This window comes from Lynx canadensis, chromosome F2, assembly GCF_007474595.2.
Source record: "Lynx canadensis isolate LIC74 chromosome F2, mLynCan4.pri.v2, whole genome shotgun sequence".
Classification (NCBI taxonomy): Eukaryota; Metazoa; Chordata; class Mammalia; order Carnivora; family Felidae; genus Lynx; species Lynx canadensis.
In genome coordinates this window covers 44,167,736-44,186,710 of record NC_044320.2, presented here as the reverse complement: position 1 = coordinate 44,186,710, position 18,975 = coordinate 44,167,736, and the positions used below count along the sequence as shown (strand labels likewise).

The 18,975-nt window shown below is 41.0% G+C and overlaps 1 protein-coding gene across 1 annotated transcript in view; it reads right to left on the bottom strand.

Moving 5' to 3' along the window:
* The window catches only part of RUNX1T1 (RUNX1 partner transcriptional co-repressor 1), a 167,450-nt gene extending 156,637 nt beyond the window's left edge, over positions 1–10,813 (bottom strand). Inside the window, exon 1 of the mRNA XM_030304070.1 lies at positions 10,721–10,813. Within this exon, the coding sequence (XP_030159930.1) occupies positions 10,721–10,748 (28 nt within the window). The 5' untranslated portion in view covers positions 10,749–10,813. The remainder of the gene's footprint in view (positions 1–10,720) is intronic.
* Between the last annotated feature and the right edge of the window lie 8,162 nt (positions 10,814–18,975).

Below are 18,975 nucleotides of genomic sequence, written 5' to 3'. Positions count from 1 at the left end.
TGTCACTGGTAGAATGCATCCAATTTTTCTCTAATGTGGTGCTTTCCCTGTCCATAAAACTTATTTGATTAGCAGTACTATAGAAGCTAAAGCTTTTGTATGCAGGCACTCAAGCATAATTTAATCATTTTATTTAAGCATGAAAAAAATGATTCTGAAAGCCCTGTTAGGTAAAATATCCCTGATTAGTTTAAACTTACATTTGCAGGTATATTAAAGGTGAAATAAATCACAGAATGTTCAGTATGCAACGGAATAGTGTTAACTTTGTTATAACAGTCAGCAGCAAGTTAAAAATTGTAGTACTGGAGAATGTAAGGAACAGATGTCTCAACTTAAATAACTATATTTAAGCAGATTATTTAAAAACAAATTTTGTTTTGTGTGAACCCTTTTTATATTACCAGGATTTTCACCTATGGAAACCTCTTTCACAGTCAAACAAGATAAGGTCCTAATTGCATAATACCATTTATCTGCTGAGGCTAAAAGTGCCAACAAATGAAAATGCACATGAGGCAAGAGATTGTCAGAATAGAAAATTGTCTTTTTTTTTTAATTTTTTTTTTTGTTTTTTTGTTTTTAAATAACCCACTCACACTAACAAAAGACTGCAGTAGCTTCCAAATTATAGGCTGTTATTTTTAGTGGAAGTGGCTCAATATTCATATTGGAGCAGATGCAGCGGTTTAACAAAACAGCTCTTCAAATCCTGCACAAATTGAAAACAGGAAAACTGATTGCATTTTCTCTTATCACTTTCCTTTTCTGAATTGACACTTTTGGCCTTCTGAAAATTTACACATGGCTTTCATCTCAACAGCACCTGCTGATCAAATAGAAACCTAACATTTTCATGAAAATGGTATAAAGGACTAGTTTTGTTCTAAACACTGCAAAGGGCATCAGTCACCTACTTGATGGCAACAATTGCTGTGTATAAAGCATATTCACGATAGTTTTATATTTTCATTGAACTTTTTAAAAAATATGTTAAGTCCCTTCTGCTTTTTTTCCCCATATTCACTTCTGTATGACTCAAATTTCTTTGACTCAGTTTTGCCTAATACTTAGTTGTGTTATGCAAAGACTATGTGAAGTGTATAAAAGGACAGATTATACTAAGAAGATAACGAAAATACTTACTATTTTCTCTGCCTCTGCTTGGAATATACACATATTTGTTTTTACTGATTACGGTCTACACCATGTATATGGGCATAAAATACATATATATCCAATTTTCGCTTTTGTACCCACCAAAAGAAAAGAGGAAACAAAAAAGTCGAAGTCAGGCCCTATTTTGGAAGGGGTCTTACATATTCTTTTATAGATACAGATTGAGCAGGTGCTCTAATGTCTGAGTGCTCCGGACTGGGGCAGCACAGTTAATACCCAAGCACAAGCTGGTAAACACCTACGTGATGTGACCAACTGCTCCCTGGAGTTATCTGAGACCAGGTAAAGATCAATCTTGAAAATGGGTATCCTTATATGTACTATGTGCAAGATTAATAGCTGGGCTGCAGCTCAGATTTTTAAACAAAAGTGTTCCACATGTTTCTCTGTGACACCCCATTCTGGGTAAAATTAAAGGTGCTCATGAGACATGCTACCTGTCGGTTTCTTAGCCAAAAGAGCTCTACCCCTTCTGAAGGATTCCGGGTTGTCCATTCCCATTCTGCCTGGGTGATAAGGTAACCTGAAGGCAGAAATGACATACGGTAATGTATGTGCCACTCTGGCCAGTTGGTCTGTGAATTTCAGTGTTTCATCATGCTCACTGAGGCAACAGCAAACCTGAAATGTCAATATGCTCAGTCAATGGAAGTGAAATAATGGGTCTCTATTGTCTTACCCAATCGATCTGCCGCCTTCAACAAGGAAACATGCCCCCCCTGGCTTTAAACAAATTTTAATTAGGCTTTTAGTTACTGGATCATATTTACCTATGAAAACACCTATGTTGATGATGTGTAGGAGGCAAACGATAATTTCTTCACTTTTATCCATCTTAAGAACATTACAAAGTTGATACTGTAATTTTTTGAAAGACACTCTTGAGTCAATAAAACATTTTTTCACTCTTCTTTTTTTAAACCCACTCCAAGGAAAAAACTCCGTGTTTCAAATCCAAAATACAAATCTACCTAACAGAGTCAGAATGATGTTTTTTTCCTCTAAACCATGTTGAAACCACACCATAAAATCAACCAATTGCATATTAAAAGTAGCCTTCATTCCCTTTGCTCACTCATTCAAGTAGGCACCACCGTTAACATCAATCCAACACCCATTCAAAACAAGTCACACAAAACCAACCACGAAGGATCAATTCCAAAAGCCACTACCCTTTTTGCTCAGTTTATCAATCCTAAACCGAGGGGGTGCATGAAACTCCAGTTAAAATAAGGGAGATGGTTGTGACAGCGGGGAGGGGTGGGGGATGAAGAGAGAATAAGACATTTAAGTCATTCAGTTTCGCCTAAGTTCCACGGCCCTTCCCTGCACCACAAGCGAGACAGGCTCACCTTAAAATAAAAATTAAAATAAACTAATCAAGTTGTTAAGCAGCTTTTTTCTCTCCCCTCTTCATCTAAAGGCTTCAGCATTCAGTCAATAAATAATCTATTGTTCCCCCTTTATCGAGTCTCTTTAAACCTATTCAGACTGGCAAAACTAAACCCAATTAAAGATAAGGCCCTCCGGTAATCTCACCTCGGTGAGTCCTGTCTGGATAGCAGAGGTGATGGGAGATAGCGTCCAGGCCAGGACTGATGCCTCCTCCTCAACCCCACACAACAAAAGGCAGATTTCTCTTTCTCCCTCTGCTAATCTTTAAATGTAAATTCTCTCCGCCAGCTAAGAGGAGCGACAGATAACATGTTACATCTTCACTTCTCCTGGTCTTATCGACTTCTGAATCATTTGGAAAGGGAGAGAGGGAAAGAGAAAAGCAGCTTCCCCGCTCCCCCCACCCCCCCCCTTCCCACCCCTCCTTCCTCCCCGCTCGCCTCCCCTCCCCGTTCACGGAGATTACCTTCTGGCAAAGGAGCGCAGGAGAGGCGGCCGCAGCCGAGGCGGCACCCAGACCGCGGCTTTGTATTCATTAAACACACATCGGAGCTTATCAGAAGTAAAAGGCTTGTCAGGATGGCACATTGTGTGTGAGTGAGTGTGTGAGCGCAGGAGGGAGAGGAGAGAAGCCAACGTGCATCAGGGTGATTACAATATCAGCAGGGCCCAGATGGAAGCAGGAAAATAAACAGAGGGTGCGTGTGAGACGGAGCGGGAGAGGGAGGAAAAGTGGGAGAGAGAGGGAGCGAGGGAGAGGGGAGAGACACAGGCTGGAGGGAAGAAACCAAAAGGGATGGAGGGGGTGGGGGCTCAGGCCCCAGGATGGGAGGGGTGGCCAGTGGGCACAAGGTACCCCAACGCTGGCTGAGGGTGACAGCCAGCGCTGGGGGTTGCCTACAATCCCCAAAACTGCCCCCTCCTCCCAGAAAAAGGGAGGAATGCAGACTAGCAAACTGCATCGCCCAGGTTCCAGGGCCAGACTGTGACCGTTCTGGAGGTTCTGTCAAGGTCAGAAGGGATCAAGAGTCCCCTTTTCGGCAGAGCATAACAATGAGACATTCACCACCTCACCTCCATTCGAATTGCCACAATTTGCAAAACAAACCTATTTGAGCCCTCACAGCAGTTACTGCAGTCTTCCAGACCAACCTCAAGTGGAAGTTCTTGTCCCTTTCTTTGCGGGCCCCAGCACTCCTAAATTCCAGCCCTCCCCTACCCATGCCAATGGAGATGGACACAGATCTGAAATGTCTTTCCCTGGGCTTGAAAGTGTCCCAGCAGAAGACTTGTGCAGCCAGCATCCCTGTGATAAGAAGGACCACTTGTGATTGGTAGCTACAGGTGACTTAGACACCTGCTCCACCTCCAGAAATTGTGTTGGGGGAAGGGGTTCCCTATGTATACATCTGAGAGTCTATTTTGGAGGTGGGAATTTGAAATTGAGGCAATCAATCTCAGCCTGAGCTGCTTCACAGCTCTTCACCCACCCAGAGCCCGAGAATCAATCAGAGAACAAGCAAGAGCTAATGTTCCTCCGTCAGACCAGAGTTCACCCTCCACCCCAGCAGGGTCAGGAGGGAGATACACCTGAGTAGTCCCATGGGAGCCCCTTTTCACTTTTAAATGCACCCATCAGACAATCTGAACATCTGATCAGATCCTAAATGGAGTGCAGATAATGCAGCAAAGAAGGTTATTTTATTGGGGGAAGGGGGCGTATTTGGTTGTGTTGTATTTCAAGGCACTGAAGCTTGGTTAAGAAGCTCTCACTGCAGTATGAAGAGAGCAAGTTCAGAATGAAGGAGCCAATAAACTGCATAATTGTGCATGACATACACCGTAACCCCAGCCGCAGTGAAACTCCGGGTTATAACATAGCTTATATACGGATCTGGATAGAAAGGGACAAAACGGTAGCAGGGAGGGAAGCATAAGGCTACTTAGTAGAGAAAAACACAGAAAAGGAAGACAGTCTCTTAGAGACAAATTTGAGAAGAGGCATTGTTTCATCACCACTCCCCTGCAGAACACTTTGCCAAAAACCAGTTTCATGTGTGGTGGACCCCACCCCCCACCCCACCCCCACCCAACCCCATGCGCCCACCCCAAGAAAAGAATTAAGAAAAAATTTGACAGGTAAGGCAAAGTGAAAATAAGCTGGACATAGGTGGGGGGAAGGGCACGTGTGAAAAATCTTGTCATGCAATGAATGTCAGATAAAAAGGGGTCTGCCACAATCCTCCAGTAATCCAATAATGTGGAAAAACCTCGTGGTTATCACTGAGACGAGAACAAGGTAATATTTCTCCATAAATCTTCAAAAAGTGGCCAGGTTCAGTAGTTAGAGAGGGGTGCAAGTGTAGGAAGTAAGCCATTTGGCAGGGCACCTTACAAAATCAAGTGAACTTTAAATGGGTGAAAATCGGTCATTCTGACATGTTTTAAGTTGAATAACAGATTTCTGGAGTATCATTTGAGTTCTCATAAAAGCTCACCTTTCACCTTTTCTCTAGCTGTTACAGAAAACTGCATTCAGAATACCCAGACGCAATCACACATACCTTCCTCTTTATAACATTTTAGTTAGATCAATTTGGACACAGCCGACATGCAAATACCCGCAAAACCAACACAACTCTAGGAAGAAGACAAATACAACTTACAAATGCCCACTACATTTTTACAAGCTCTTGGGGGGACAAAATGCTATTTAGAAAAACAAAACAATGCACTCCTAGTTTCAAACCCAGAAAAGGCTTACTTTTTTTTTTTTTTCTTAAGCATCCAAACACTAAAGGCAGGAAGAAAACTGTGCAAAACCTAATCTGCCAATGTTCTTATTCTGTACATGCACAGCACTCCTAGTACCACCTTGTTTGTTCATTGACTTTTGGCTCACAGTTCTAGAAAAGATCAACCAATTCTCAAATGGGAAGAATCCATGACTCTCTTCCAAAGCAAATACTTTGCTGCAAAGCGTTCAATTAAAAAAAAAAAAAAAAAAAAAGAACGCCATATAATAATCAAGAAGCATAATCACAGAATCAGCGTACAACAGAAAGTGGTTTCTATAATCACAGCTGTCTTAAAGTCCAAGCTGGAGACCAGAAATCTTAATTTCAACTAGTTCTTTTCTTAATAATAGGTTACCTTCCTATAAGAGCAAGAAGTCCATCTGCCCCAGGCAGATAAGTTTGGGAGCATTAATTCAGATAAAAATCTAGCATTTTCTTTCTTTCTTTGAGTATGTGAATTCTAGTGTGCTATAATGTGAGAATTCCAACATATGACCATTATGGCATAATATCTCATTGCTCAGCTTGTCATTATTTCATTTGTAATTCTTATGTTAATTATGTTCATAATTACTATAAACAGATGTGGTAGACATTCATGTGACCTTTCATTGCAGAACGCATTCCTCACTCGTTTTGCTTTAATTTCTCATGGATGTGAAACAGAAATGCAGATAAAAGAAAAAAAGCTTTCTAATGTTCTAATGTCTTACGCACCTAAGTTAAAACAAAACCTCCCTTCTTCATCTGCATTTCAACACATTAGAATATTCTTAACATTTAAGCTGCTTTACAGCACATTTTTAAATTGTACACTGAACCTCACTGCTACTCACTAAATTGTAGCTGGGGATGGCAAACAAAGGCTAGCATCCATGCCTAAGTTGTTTGTCCTTTTTATTTTTTATTTTTTTGAATATCAAAGGTTAATGCAGCAGAATTGTGCTTCAAAACCAAGTGCCTAGCAGCTACATACCGATTTATTCACTCATAACTCAACCATCACCCTCTTTACATAAAACGCATTTACAATAAAATCAGTATGGATTTCATTAGCTGAAAACCTCCTCGAATTTCATTTCTTTGGCCCTAATCTATAATTAGTGTGGACAGACAGGTGCAAACCCTTCTCTTCTACAGATGGCCACTGGAAATGGTGCAAAGTAGCTCCTTCTGTTTAAACAACACAGAGATAACCTGCTCTGTCTTATCACTTACAATTACCTCCATTAAACTGAACTAATGTTTGCTTTAATAAAATGTTCACTGTTCTTTAAACATTATTTAGGAACTCTTATATTAATGGCTGTAAAAAAGTGAAGTTGGAAGGTGTCTCTTTGGGTAATAATAACTTATTCTGGATAAAATATTCCCAGTGATGGATAATACCAGGTTCACAAAGGTGTTTCAGTGGATTTAACGTTGTTCATTATTTTGCATAAATAGGGTCAAATACGATATTTTTAAAAGGCACTTAAGTGACAATTTAACAAGTGCGGGGTGGGGGGGGGACACATTTTTCCTCAAGTTTAGATGTATGACAGGTTTAATTCTTTTCTTACAGATTTTAACTTGCTAGTAAAGAACATAACTTAAAATCCTGGGTTGCTTTCAAAGGATATTTACGTTCACTTAATTTTATGTATTTAACTTCTGATCGATGACTCTGAAAGTTGTATTAAGTTCATCATTTTTAAGCCACGTGTAAAAAATTAACTATGACTATAAGTGCACTCTGTAAGCACATGGTTAAAAATTACTCCGTTCCATAATAAATCACTTGTATGAAGCCAGAGATCACGTCTCCCTGCTTCTGCTATCAATAAAGCCTGTGGATCACTATATGAGGAATAAGGTGTCCATAAAACAAAAGAACTTTTAAACACCCAAACAGCAATAAATAGCTTTTCTCACTGAACTTACATAACTTACAGTAATAGACTCCAGTAAAATGCAACTGACTCGGGGTTTTTTTCACATGCAAATCCTGCAGGTGCCAATTTTTCAGACTGCTTTGCTATGAAGAGCTATGTTGCCTGCATAAAACCTCAATGAAGAAGGCTCCGTATTCAGTGCCTGTCAGCTGATGTTCATATCAAAGAAGTGAGAAACAGGATTTGACAGTGAAGAATGTCCTAAACTGACAACCACTGGCCAGCATTCCTATTGGAAGCATTTCTTTCTCGTGATCCCTTTTCAATGTTAAAAAAAAAAAAAAAAAAAAAAAAGTGAGTCTTTTTTTTGGCTAAGCTTCTATTTTCCAATAAAATAAATGATAATGGCATCTTACGTTTGTGTATTTCTTTGCAATTTTGAAGGGCTCTTTTCTCTGCAAACATGAAGACTAACACCCTCGATGGGAGAGCTCATCATCCAATGCTGGCATTAAGAGCTAGATTTCACTTTTCTTCAGGAAGGACAAATTGTGAAAATATTAAAAAGCTGCAGTGCTGTGGCTGCAACCACACACTGCCCTACTCTCTCCAGCAACTTCCAATTGAATAGTGCAGTTTGCATTGTATTGCAAGTATAATGCCTCTTGTTAGGAAGGTCCTTTAAGAATCGTTTTTGAAAAATCAAATTAATAGCAAGTGTTTGTGGGTCACAGAGACCACGCTGACAAAGGAAAATATCATTTCAAAGACTTCTGGGCTGCTTTGAGTTGTCCAAACATTAAGGAAAAAATAGACCATTTTCCCCATTGCTTTTATCAGGTATGAACTGGAGTAGGTGTGGAGAAATACACACTCAAATGCTCCCACTCAATATTTAGCTTTCCACATAAAGTGCTGTCTAAATGGTTTACAACAAAATTATTAATGCTTAAACAAAGGCTTTTAATATAAAGTTCTTCTCTTAGCATAAATCTTAGGTAAAGTCGGTTTTTAACATGCACCCAGAATGAGCCTGATTCCTGGGTTACTGGGTTGGAATTTTCTCTTTTGAAAGAATAAACCAAAGAAATACCAAATGTTAAATACAGTACAAGTAAATCAATGATAGTCTTCAAGTTCCTCAGCATCCATCCTGGCTGTAAGAAAAGCCTGGGTCAAACTAAGATTCCCTGATGAATCCTGGGTGAGATGATCAGACCTCCCTTAAAAAATAACAACCACTAAAAAAAAGGAAAGGAAACCAGACAGCCCTATCTATGCTATTTGAAAGCCCCCGTAATATTAATACCAAATTAGACTTTCAGGAGAAATCAGGGGGAAAATCCACAGAAGTATGAATTTGCTTCTGTTTGTCCACATCACAGCTGACATAAACACCCAGGTTGGGGCTATGATGGTTTAAGAAACAATGGTGTTTGTTGACCTTTTCTAAGGAACTGTGTGACAGGAGAAACTGGGCACAGCAGAATACTCACATGGTCAAGGCAAAACACAGCGATAAACTAAAAGGAGGCCCCCAACACTAACAAACCGTTTATCACAGAGAAGCTGGTCAATTTGTATTCTAGTGAGTGTGGGCTCACTGGGCACAGAACCAGTTCCACTCCTGTTTTATGCAAAGGGAGGGGGAAGATAATAAAAGCCACTGAGTGCACTTAAAAAGCATACAGATGTTTAAAAGGAGACTAGGAGAGGGGAAAAGAAAACAAAAAAACAAAAACCTGTAAAACAGATTTCAGTTCACACAGAAGGTAGAAAGAAAATGCTTTGGTCAGCAACCCGACCTTTATCAGGGGATAAATCAATTTGCAGCAGCTGTGGACAGCCATTTATACACAGGCCCTGGGCAGATTAATTAAGGGAAGCGAAGTTAAAAATTCAAGGGGGCTCAGAGTTACATTAAGCACGTGAAGTTGGTCTGAAGTGGCCTCTTCAGCTCTCCTGGTCCTCACTCCCTCGCCCTGGCCTCAGTGACTGGTCGTGCAGGACCCTCTCCACAAGGAATACTAGCTATTCCTTAAAGCGACATTCTGCAGGTTCCCTCAGGGAGCAGCAGCCAGGCTGGGGCAAGCTGGGATTTGAGGTGCCCAATCTTTAAAAAAAAAAAAAAAAAAAAAAAAAAAAGGCTACGTTCTAAAGACTTCTCCCCTATGCTCAGCAAGGAATAAGGAGATCGAGGGCTGCGAGGCTCCCCAGGCAAACCCTGCAAGCCGAAAGGCCTGGGGCGGAGGGGGTGGATACTATTTTTAGTTACAGTCTTGGTTCACATCCTACTTCCCGGCATCCCAGTACTCAAACTTTTCCAAGGGTTGACCGCCCTTACCAAGGAAAAAAAAAAAAAAAAAAAAAAAAAAAGGAAGAAGAAAAGAAAATAAAGAAAGGAAAGGAAAAAAAAGGGGGGGGGGTTCAAAAAATGGACTTAAGCGCTTTGGGCCGACGCAACCGTCTCTGCTTAAGGCGTCCTGGCCAGCGCAAAGTCCGCCCCGGGAGAGGGGTCTGGGCGCGCCAACCAACCCAGTCCTTTAAGGTTCGCGGAGAGCGGTTGGCGGCGGGGCCCGGGCGCCTCACCACACCGGCTTCTGGAAAACGAAAGGAATTCGCGGACGCGGCTCCCCGTCTGCGCTCCGCTGGGCAGCAGCCGCCCGGCACAAAGCTCCGCGCCCCACTCGGGAGCCGCGAGGCCGAGTCGGGGATGCGAGGGGAGCCCCCCCCCCAAAGGGCGAGTGGCGAGGGCCCCGAGCGGAGGTCAAGGCAGGTGCGACACTGCCCAGCGATCGCCGGCGATGGAGTCCCGGACCCGTCCGGGGTGAGAGATGCCGGGTCGGGAGACTCCGCCCGCCCCCTACCCGGGGGCTTCCGGCTCGAGCACCCCAAACGCCCAGTAGTAACAGGGAAAGTTCTCAGACGGGCGCAGGGCGCCCAGATGCCGCTAAAAACACCCGGACCACAGTCGCAGCCGGGTCTCAAAGTTAACACTCTGCCTCTCCTGCTCTTACAGCTAAGTTTTCCACCATCGAAACATGCCTCTCCCTTCTAGTTAAAACCCCCCACGACGCTGGTTCAGGGCCACCTGCCAAACGCACCGTGGGCACCTTGACCAGTTGTTCTGTCCGGGGGTGGGAGCTACGCAACATCTTCCTGCTTACATGCCGCTATGATGGAGGGGAAAGAAAAAAATATTTGTAAAAAAGACTGCACGGGGAATCAAAGAGCGAAAATTGCATCCTTAGCTGATCCGTGAAGTTCAGTGTCATCTCCTACTGGAATCACCCACGATGTTCCCCTCGGCCCCATGTGTAGTCCTACCCTAGCTGAGCGACAAGCACAGCCTGCAGCCTCTCGGCCGAGTAATCCAAATGAAGATGACGGTCATCAGAATAATAATTAACCGTAATAGCCGGGGGCCCGTCCCCGCCGCCCGCCCGCCGGCCCAGCCCTCCCGCGGGCACTTACACTGCACTGGGCTGGAGAGTCCCACCATCCGCCACGGGCTCCGAGCTGCAAATAAAACTTCCCGTCGTCTCGGCCGGCCCGCGGGGCGAGGGGGCGAGGGCGCGGCGCTCCTTCCCCAGCGAGGCCAGAGTGTCCGCGGCCACTCGCCCACGCGCGCTCGCCTCGAGGCCGCGGAGTCGCCGGCGGAGCGCCTGCGGCCGTCCGGCGCTGTGCACTGTGAGCTGCGGTGCAAAAAGCCCGGGGTCGGGGACGCCAGCCAAACGCAGCCTCCACGCAGAACCCAAGACTTGCGGAGCTCCGCTCCCCTCCTCCCGCCTCCCTCCCTCCCTCCGCTTTTCTGTTGTTGCTGCTGTGGCAGACAAATGTGATGTGGGGCGCAGGGAATTGCCACTGTCACAGGCGGCGTCTGCGTCTGCCTCGCCCGCCCTCGCTCACTCTCGAGGAAGGCGACGCATTTATCTGCAGGGCGGCCGGGCGTCCGCCGGGGAGCAGGAGCGCCGCGCGCTGTGCGCAGAGAGCGCCCGCACCAGGCCGGCCCCGGCGCGCGCCCGCGCCCCGGGCGCCGCGGCCGCTCGGGAGGGAGGCGGCGGCGCGGCCGCTACCAGGTGCAGGGGGGAGGGCCCGCGGCGGGGTGGGGGGGGAAGTGGAGGTGGGAGACATCTGTGTCGTGCAGGGGTCACGGAGGTCAAGTATATGTTAACAATGGGCAGGCCCGGCTCGCTAGGGCGCGCGGGCGGGCGGCCTCCCTCCCAGCCTCGCCCTCTCCTGTGCAGGCTGGACGTGAGGCTGGCTCCCTAATGATGCCTTCCCGGGCCGCCTGCTCTCCGGCGGCCCGAGTGCCCTGCAGTAACCCAAGACGACCACTTTCCCCGGCCATCTGGAGCGCTCCTGGCTGCCCTGCCTGCGTCTCATCACTGGCTGGAGAGACAGCTCTGCTAGAAATCAAGCCACTCTCAGATCTCCTCTCTAATCCCCTTCTGTTAGCTGATTTCCAGACTGACTATTTGCCTTCGCATTAGATAATAGCCTTAGAGAAAACAATTATCATTTTCTTTTTTTTTTCCTCTTTGTTTTTCTACTTCTCCCATAGTATACCGTTTAGAGGGGCCTCTTTCTATCTCACGTTTTGGTTGGATGTGTCCCCCTCCCCCAGACATTAATATCAATACTTTGGGGGGAGGGGAGAGAGTCCCAGAGGAAAAGATAGGGTGAAAGAATTTCAGATATTTCCAGAGTAAATAAATAATCTCTCAGTGAACAGGGCTGACAATTTGTTTGTACAGAGCAAAAAAGGGCTTGAATGATAATGAAAATATTAATATGTAGGTCAAATATGATCAGATAATGGCTTGCAATAAGTAAAATGAAATCTTTTAAAATTATTATGGAACGGTGCCACTACTGCAAATGTTATTATATTTAGTGCAACAATTTGAAATCCTACCCTAAACCATGTTCTTTTCCCAACTGGCCTACATCAATGCAGATTGTCCAATGTGCATGTTTTTAAATCTCATCTTTACAAAGGAAAAAAAAAAAATGCTTAAGATAGAGTCAGAGTGGCCTGATGCAGAGGGAACTGATGAGACGTTCCTGGATGTTATTTTTTAAAGTGGTGCTCCAAATGTGTAATAGTGAGTAATATCCCTTCCCCCATCCTTTTAAACCCAGCTGGAGCTTCCAATTCTGAAGTCTTTTTAGACTCTACTAATTTTTAGCAATTCATTTCCAGAAAACACTCATTGTTCATTCTGCCCTCTCCTTGGGACATTTGACTAATGAATTATAATGGATTAATGAATTGTAATGTTAAGTCTTGGTATTTGATATTATGATGCTGTTAATTTGAATCTCAAATTTTATCAAGTTGGACATTCTATATGAACTTCTGCATTACAGCTTTTTTTTCACCCCTTGCAAATCTGAACCCCATTAATAATCTTAAGATATAAAATTTACATACACTACTGTAACACCTTTGTGTAGGAAATTATGTCAAAGCTTACTTATATTTTCTGTAGAGAAGCAAAAATATTTTGATATTTTATTATCCTATTACTTGTGTTCTTTCTTCTGCCCAAGTTGAAAATGAATGATTTGGATTCTGGAACAGTACATTTATCCTTATTAATAAAACATCTGAATCAGGAATGGTTCTTGTGAAATAGTGTTACTTCTGGAATCATATTTTAAAATTTAGAATTAAAGTAAATCAACAAGTTTTAGGATGTGAAAGATAGGGGAGAAATAAAATATACATATCATGCCATGCTTTTCTTCTCCCTGTAAATTGTGCCAGTGTAGGTGTGAAATTATAATAGAAATATTAAACTTCAAAATCAATGGACAGTAACTCATAGGAAATCAAAGCAGAGTTTTACATTTCCAGGCTAGATGCACAACACCGGGGCGTATATTTAAATCATGTTTTATAGGATTCTACAAGTCTTATAGGATCTTCCTTTATGCCAGCCATACCCCTGGAAAAACAGTAATCATTGATCTAGTTATATTTCTTTTTTTAAAGAAATACCAATGTTTTCTACTCATTGATGTATTTGGCTTTACATCAGTAGGATATTTCACTAAATCTGAGGGTTTGTTGTTGTTGTTTTTTTTTAATTCTGATAACAGCAGCTGAAGAACACACATCCTTGAGCTGATACAGAATGACGCAGTATATTCCTTAATCCCACTTCCCACACCCTTTACAAGCCTGTGTTCTACAAAACGTATAACATATTTTTCTAGAAGGTTTATCCTTGTATTATCTCCTAATTCCTTTATTTGGAGCAAATAAGTAACTATGGGGACCAGCTCGAGCATGTGGTGATTCTTAAATTGCAAAATCCAGGAAAATAAAACATCTTAAATGAAAAGGAAGGAGTTCATTGATATCTGTGGCGGGAGGGTGTGAATTACCTGGAAACAGTACAGGTCCACTAAAGATTTGCTTACTCTAGCCTTGGAGTAGGCGATACACATGATATAGTATTCACAATACAAGAAACTATTAACTGATACATTTTTTTGAAACCAATTTGAGGAGACAGGGATCAGTATTAAGTCTTCCTATCTGCCACTCACAAAAGAGATCAAGTTTCTGTACCTTCAAGAGTGTTTAATTTGCTGCCCCCCCAAAATCATAAAAATAATTTTACAAAAAAAGATTATTTAGAAAAACAGACACCTACTAACCCTAACGAAACCATTAAATTGAAAAACAAAATGCACAATAATGTGTTCAACTGTAAAAAAGTCCTTTCTAGCAATTTTCTTTTTCTCACACTTTGGAACATTTTTTTCTCACATCATTAAATTTTCATTATTGTAAAGGTACCAAGTTCTTTCAATTTGCAGATTTTTTTTTCAGGAATGTTACGTAAAGGATGCTTTTTGTTTTCCCTTAGGCCAATCCTAAAAAAAAAAAAAAAAAAAAAAAAAGCTGAGGACTTTCAATACACAATTCAGATGAGTGCTTATTACCTTCTTTAGAGATGTGTGATTCAACTCTCACAAAAAAAAAAAAATCCTATGCAAAATGTTAACAAGTACTTAATTAGCCCTTTTAAATTTTTTTCTTATAGATCTTAAAGTTTAAATGACTTCCAAGCTGTGATTTTCTGTACCTTGAAAAAGTCCTCCTGTTTGCGTAGGTTGATGAAAATCCTTAATTGCCATGTTGCTTATTTCTAACAAAAAATTATTTATTCTTCTATTTGTGAAAAAAATAGAGTATGATAAGCATCAAGAATGGCAAGCAATAATTACATTTCCATAAATTTAGAACCTACCCACTCTTTGCCATATCTCTCCTTTTTCCTGTGTAATTCTATGTAGTTTACTTCCTTGAGCTTTGCATGGACAAGTTTTATTCCAAATCTTTTCAATTTTGGTATTTAAATTGTTTAAGGTCTCATTTTAGGACACAGACAACAAATAAAAGAATAAACTTCAGGGATCCTTTTATTTTATTCTATAGTATAGGAATTAAGTCACATATCCTTACTATGCACTCAGTGTACATTATAAATACATTTGTGCTTGGGACGCTTTTAACCTAAGATGACAAGCAGACTTTTTTATGGAAAATGTATAAGTTAAACCAAAAATGGCTCTCATCATCCCTTCAAATAAACTGATTATTTGGTCTGACTTAGTTGCAAGCCTACAGATGATGAGTTTGATTTTTATTTATAATGGCTACGTATTCAGATCGTCATGTGTGTGTTTCTGTAGTGCTTTAAGACCAGTCTGCACCCAAAAAGCCAAAGTTGCAGAATTTCAGTTATTTATTTAATTTGCAAAGTGAAATTTATTTAACTTTGGAAATTTTCACAAAATAATTCATATCAGTGCTTCTTAAGTGAGTTGTACTCTTTAAATATTTAAATATTTGTATTTATCAGATTTTGACACACTAAAGGGCAGGAACGCATTTACTGCATATGAAAACACACATGCCATACATACATAAGCATTTTTCCATGCATAACTATCTATAATCTAGTAATTATCTCACGTGACGTTTCGTAACTAATCCATGAAAAATAATGATGCCCCATAAAAATCTTATTCACGTGTTTCTAATTTGAATTGAATATTTTCCACCCCCATTTTTGAAGGTTGGTTTTTTAAATATCATAAGCCAGAATAAAATCGTATATCACTTCTCCCCTGCTGAAATTCTATATTCTCCATTTTTTCATGGAATGTGCCCAGAGAACTTATTTTTCCTCTTTTGCTGTATTTTTTTTTAAATTGGTGGCTACTCTGTATGATTCTCAATTAGGTGTGTATTACTGTGATCTAACTGCACAGGAGTCTTCGTTTTGTTCACTGAACAGTGCGTGGCACAAACTAGGTGCTCAATAAATATTTGTTGAATGAATGGATAAGATTTAAGTTTCATTACTTAGACGTCTTATCTACGTGAGTCAAAACACCACCAACTAGAGTCCTTTTTCACTGAATTATTATTAACCTAAGATTTTAACATTACCAATATTTTACATGAAGAAAATGTGGGCAACCAAAGAAAAAGGTCTTCCGTGTTGTTTTTTTATATGTATTTTGTTACTGCTTGAAATAATGGGAAGTTTGATGTGAAACATATACATGCTTGTGTGTTTTTAACTGTTTACAAAATTCATGTAGATTCTGCAATAAACCACAAATATTTCTGAAATTTCAGTTTCCTTTCTACAATAAGCTAGAACATACTAAAAAATACTATGGAAAGGAACCTGAAGCTAGAGGAATGCTAGAGATCAGTGATTCTTTCCTTCTAACCTCTTATAGGAGTTGAACTACCATGTATTCTTCAGTATATGCATTAATATGCAGTAAAAATTCACAAGCTGGTTCCTTTGTCTGGGGCATGTTCTCATTCTTTCACTTAATTATTGTATCATTGATAATTTATATAATCCAGACTGTTTAAATGGTATTTATATTTAGTAAAGAGTCATTTTTATATGCATATTTATGCCCTAGTTTTTCAGGATCACTGTATCTATGTCCACATTAAATCTACCCTTTAAAAGATGCATATGTTACAGTATTTTAATCATCTTATTTTTCCTAATCCTTTAAAAACATCAACCTACGCCATAGAACACTCCAGTCATATGGGTCTGATGAATCCCATATCACCTCCTAAGACTGTTTTCATGCGGGAATCACTACATCACTGTAGTACATTCACCTCTAGGGAGAAAAACAGCAGCCAGCTGGCTCTCAGCACAGCAGTGAGAAGAGAAGAAATTTTTGGCCAACAAATCTGTAGCAAATATAAACTGCTGTTAATCATGTTTGGCATGAAGTTGTTTTGAAATGTTCGTACTTTTTTCTCAACAGGGCTGGCCACCAACTGAGAGACCCCCAGTGTCTCAGTAGAAGATGCTCGAAAGGGGGTCTCCATGGTCTGGGACCAATGAGATTCCCCTGCCTAAGTTCCCCCGAGATTTTATCTGTGCCTTGAGGAAATTATTTGATTCATGTACCCTTTACATTAGGTACCTGTAAAACCACAGGATTAGTGATGTCAACAACCCTGTTTGCCCTGCCTTGCCATTTGGTCCAACTTTCTTGAAGGGGGAAAATATTTACAAGATACAAACTTTTTGTTTGTTTTGATTTAATATGTTTTCAGAGGAAAAAAGTCACTTCTTTATTTTTGAATAAATGTTCCTCATTTAATATTTTTATAACAAAAGTCCTGTACGTATATACAATTATTTACAGTCTTATACATCTCATGGAAACTATATATTCTTTCAAACAGGAAAGGGCAAAGATATATATTTTTGACCAATGCATGTCAAATTTTAATGTCCTAAGCATCTGGGGAATTGTATTAAATTGCAGACTCTGGGTCAGTGGGTCCAGGGTGAGGCCTCAGATTCTGCATCTCTAACAAGCTGCCGGATAATGCCAATGATGCTGGCCCACACAGTCAGGAGCAAGGCTGCAGAGATTACTAGATGCACTGAGAACATCATACCTCACCATCCTCCTTATACACACAGAGCCTCACTTTTAAAGTTGGCACAAAAGCCCACAGCATTCATGTGCTCACAAAATATACAGAGAATCATCCAGGACTCTGACTTCATGATAGGAGAAAAGCATCCTCATGTGTGAATAGGTTCCTCACATCCACCCCTGTTCTTCAGGTACCTGCAAACAACAGAGGCCCCTCATCAGATAGTCATAAACTAAGTAGTCACAAAACTGTATAAACAAACCTGGAAGCTCTTCAAAAGTTGAGCCGTTAGAGGGTAATATGGTTAGGTCACTTGTGACTCCTCCCTAAGGGGTCAGGGATAGCCATCCCTTGCCTGGGATTATATCTGCCTAGTGCAATGTCTAACTCAGAAAAGGTGCTATAAACTAATGAATTCAAGGTGTGAAACTTATTACAATTTCCTTGTACACAGCCGTGAGCCATTTCAATCCCCCTTTTCCTTTGGGTAAACAAAGGGTCTTCACTCAGCCCGAGTCGTCTCAGCTCACCCACTTATAAAAGTAGTTAACTTCATCCTATTGACATGTTATGACAATCATGCCATAGTGCACTGGTTTAGCTGAAATATCTAATACTTTCAAAGTTTAATGACTGTTGAAGACTAATAAAAACAGAGAAATGTATATAGTTTTCATAAATGCAATCATGCAGACATTTCCATTTCTAAGCCTTCCCCTTGGGTCTTATAGGGGAGTTTTGCATATTGGGAAGAAGTCTAGGCCAGGTTAATTTCTTGTAATTCATTCCAAGCCTTTTGAGCTGGAGGAGGTTCCACTGAAAGTTCTTGAAAACTAACAAAACAAAACACAAAAACAAAAACAAAAAAGTTCACGGAATTTGACGGTAATTCTAACATACTCTCTCCCCCTATCAGTAAGTGGATATATGTTTGTGCTCCAAGCCTCTTCTGTTCTCACCTCTTTGGGGACCATAATGGCAAACAACTTATGTTCACTCCACCAGAATGCCACTTCCTTCGCCTGAAACAACGACAATGACAAAAACGACAGTTTTGGTAACCGGGAACTCTCGGTAGCAAGTCGTGGCTGCAATCGGAACGAATCCATACTCTCCCCACCTCTTGCTACTGCCTCTAATATAGGAGGAGGATTTCTGTTTTTTTTCTGAACAATAGATTTTAATTAAGAAGATTTATTAAAGACAGTTTTCATTCTTGTGATTACATTTCCAGTTCCAGAGACATCTGCATTTCAACATGCACCACATATTTTCATAAATATTCCACAATTCCCTTGGAGCTTTTTGGCATTCCAGTTTCCTCTAACCTCTTCTTAACATCTTCGCATGCATTTGTGTGTTCCATGCGTTCCTACACAGTCAGGATAACGTATTGCTTCGTACAGGTATTGTGTTAGAAAGCAGATTCAAAGCATTCCCGCTCTCTGTGAATCAAGACTTTGAAAGGAACAAAGACAAATTAAGCTCAGTAACATATGTCTAACAAAAGATCTAGATATCTTACAGAAGTACTTAGAGTGGCAGGGTAAACAACCAGGCTGAGTTTGCTTTGAAGTTTAAATCATTGTTATTTTAATAGAGTGGGAAATTCATTTAGATAGTCGAATCTGATAGTTACCCAATTAAAGCTCTTTTTGTCTATGTTAATGTAATTTTAAATTTTTAGTTTTTGAAACCACACTTGCCAAAGAATTATTTGAAGATAGAAGCTGCTTCAGCAGTTGTCTTTTACAGGCACCTCATGAGT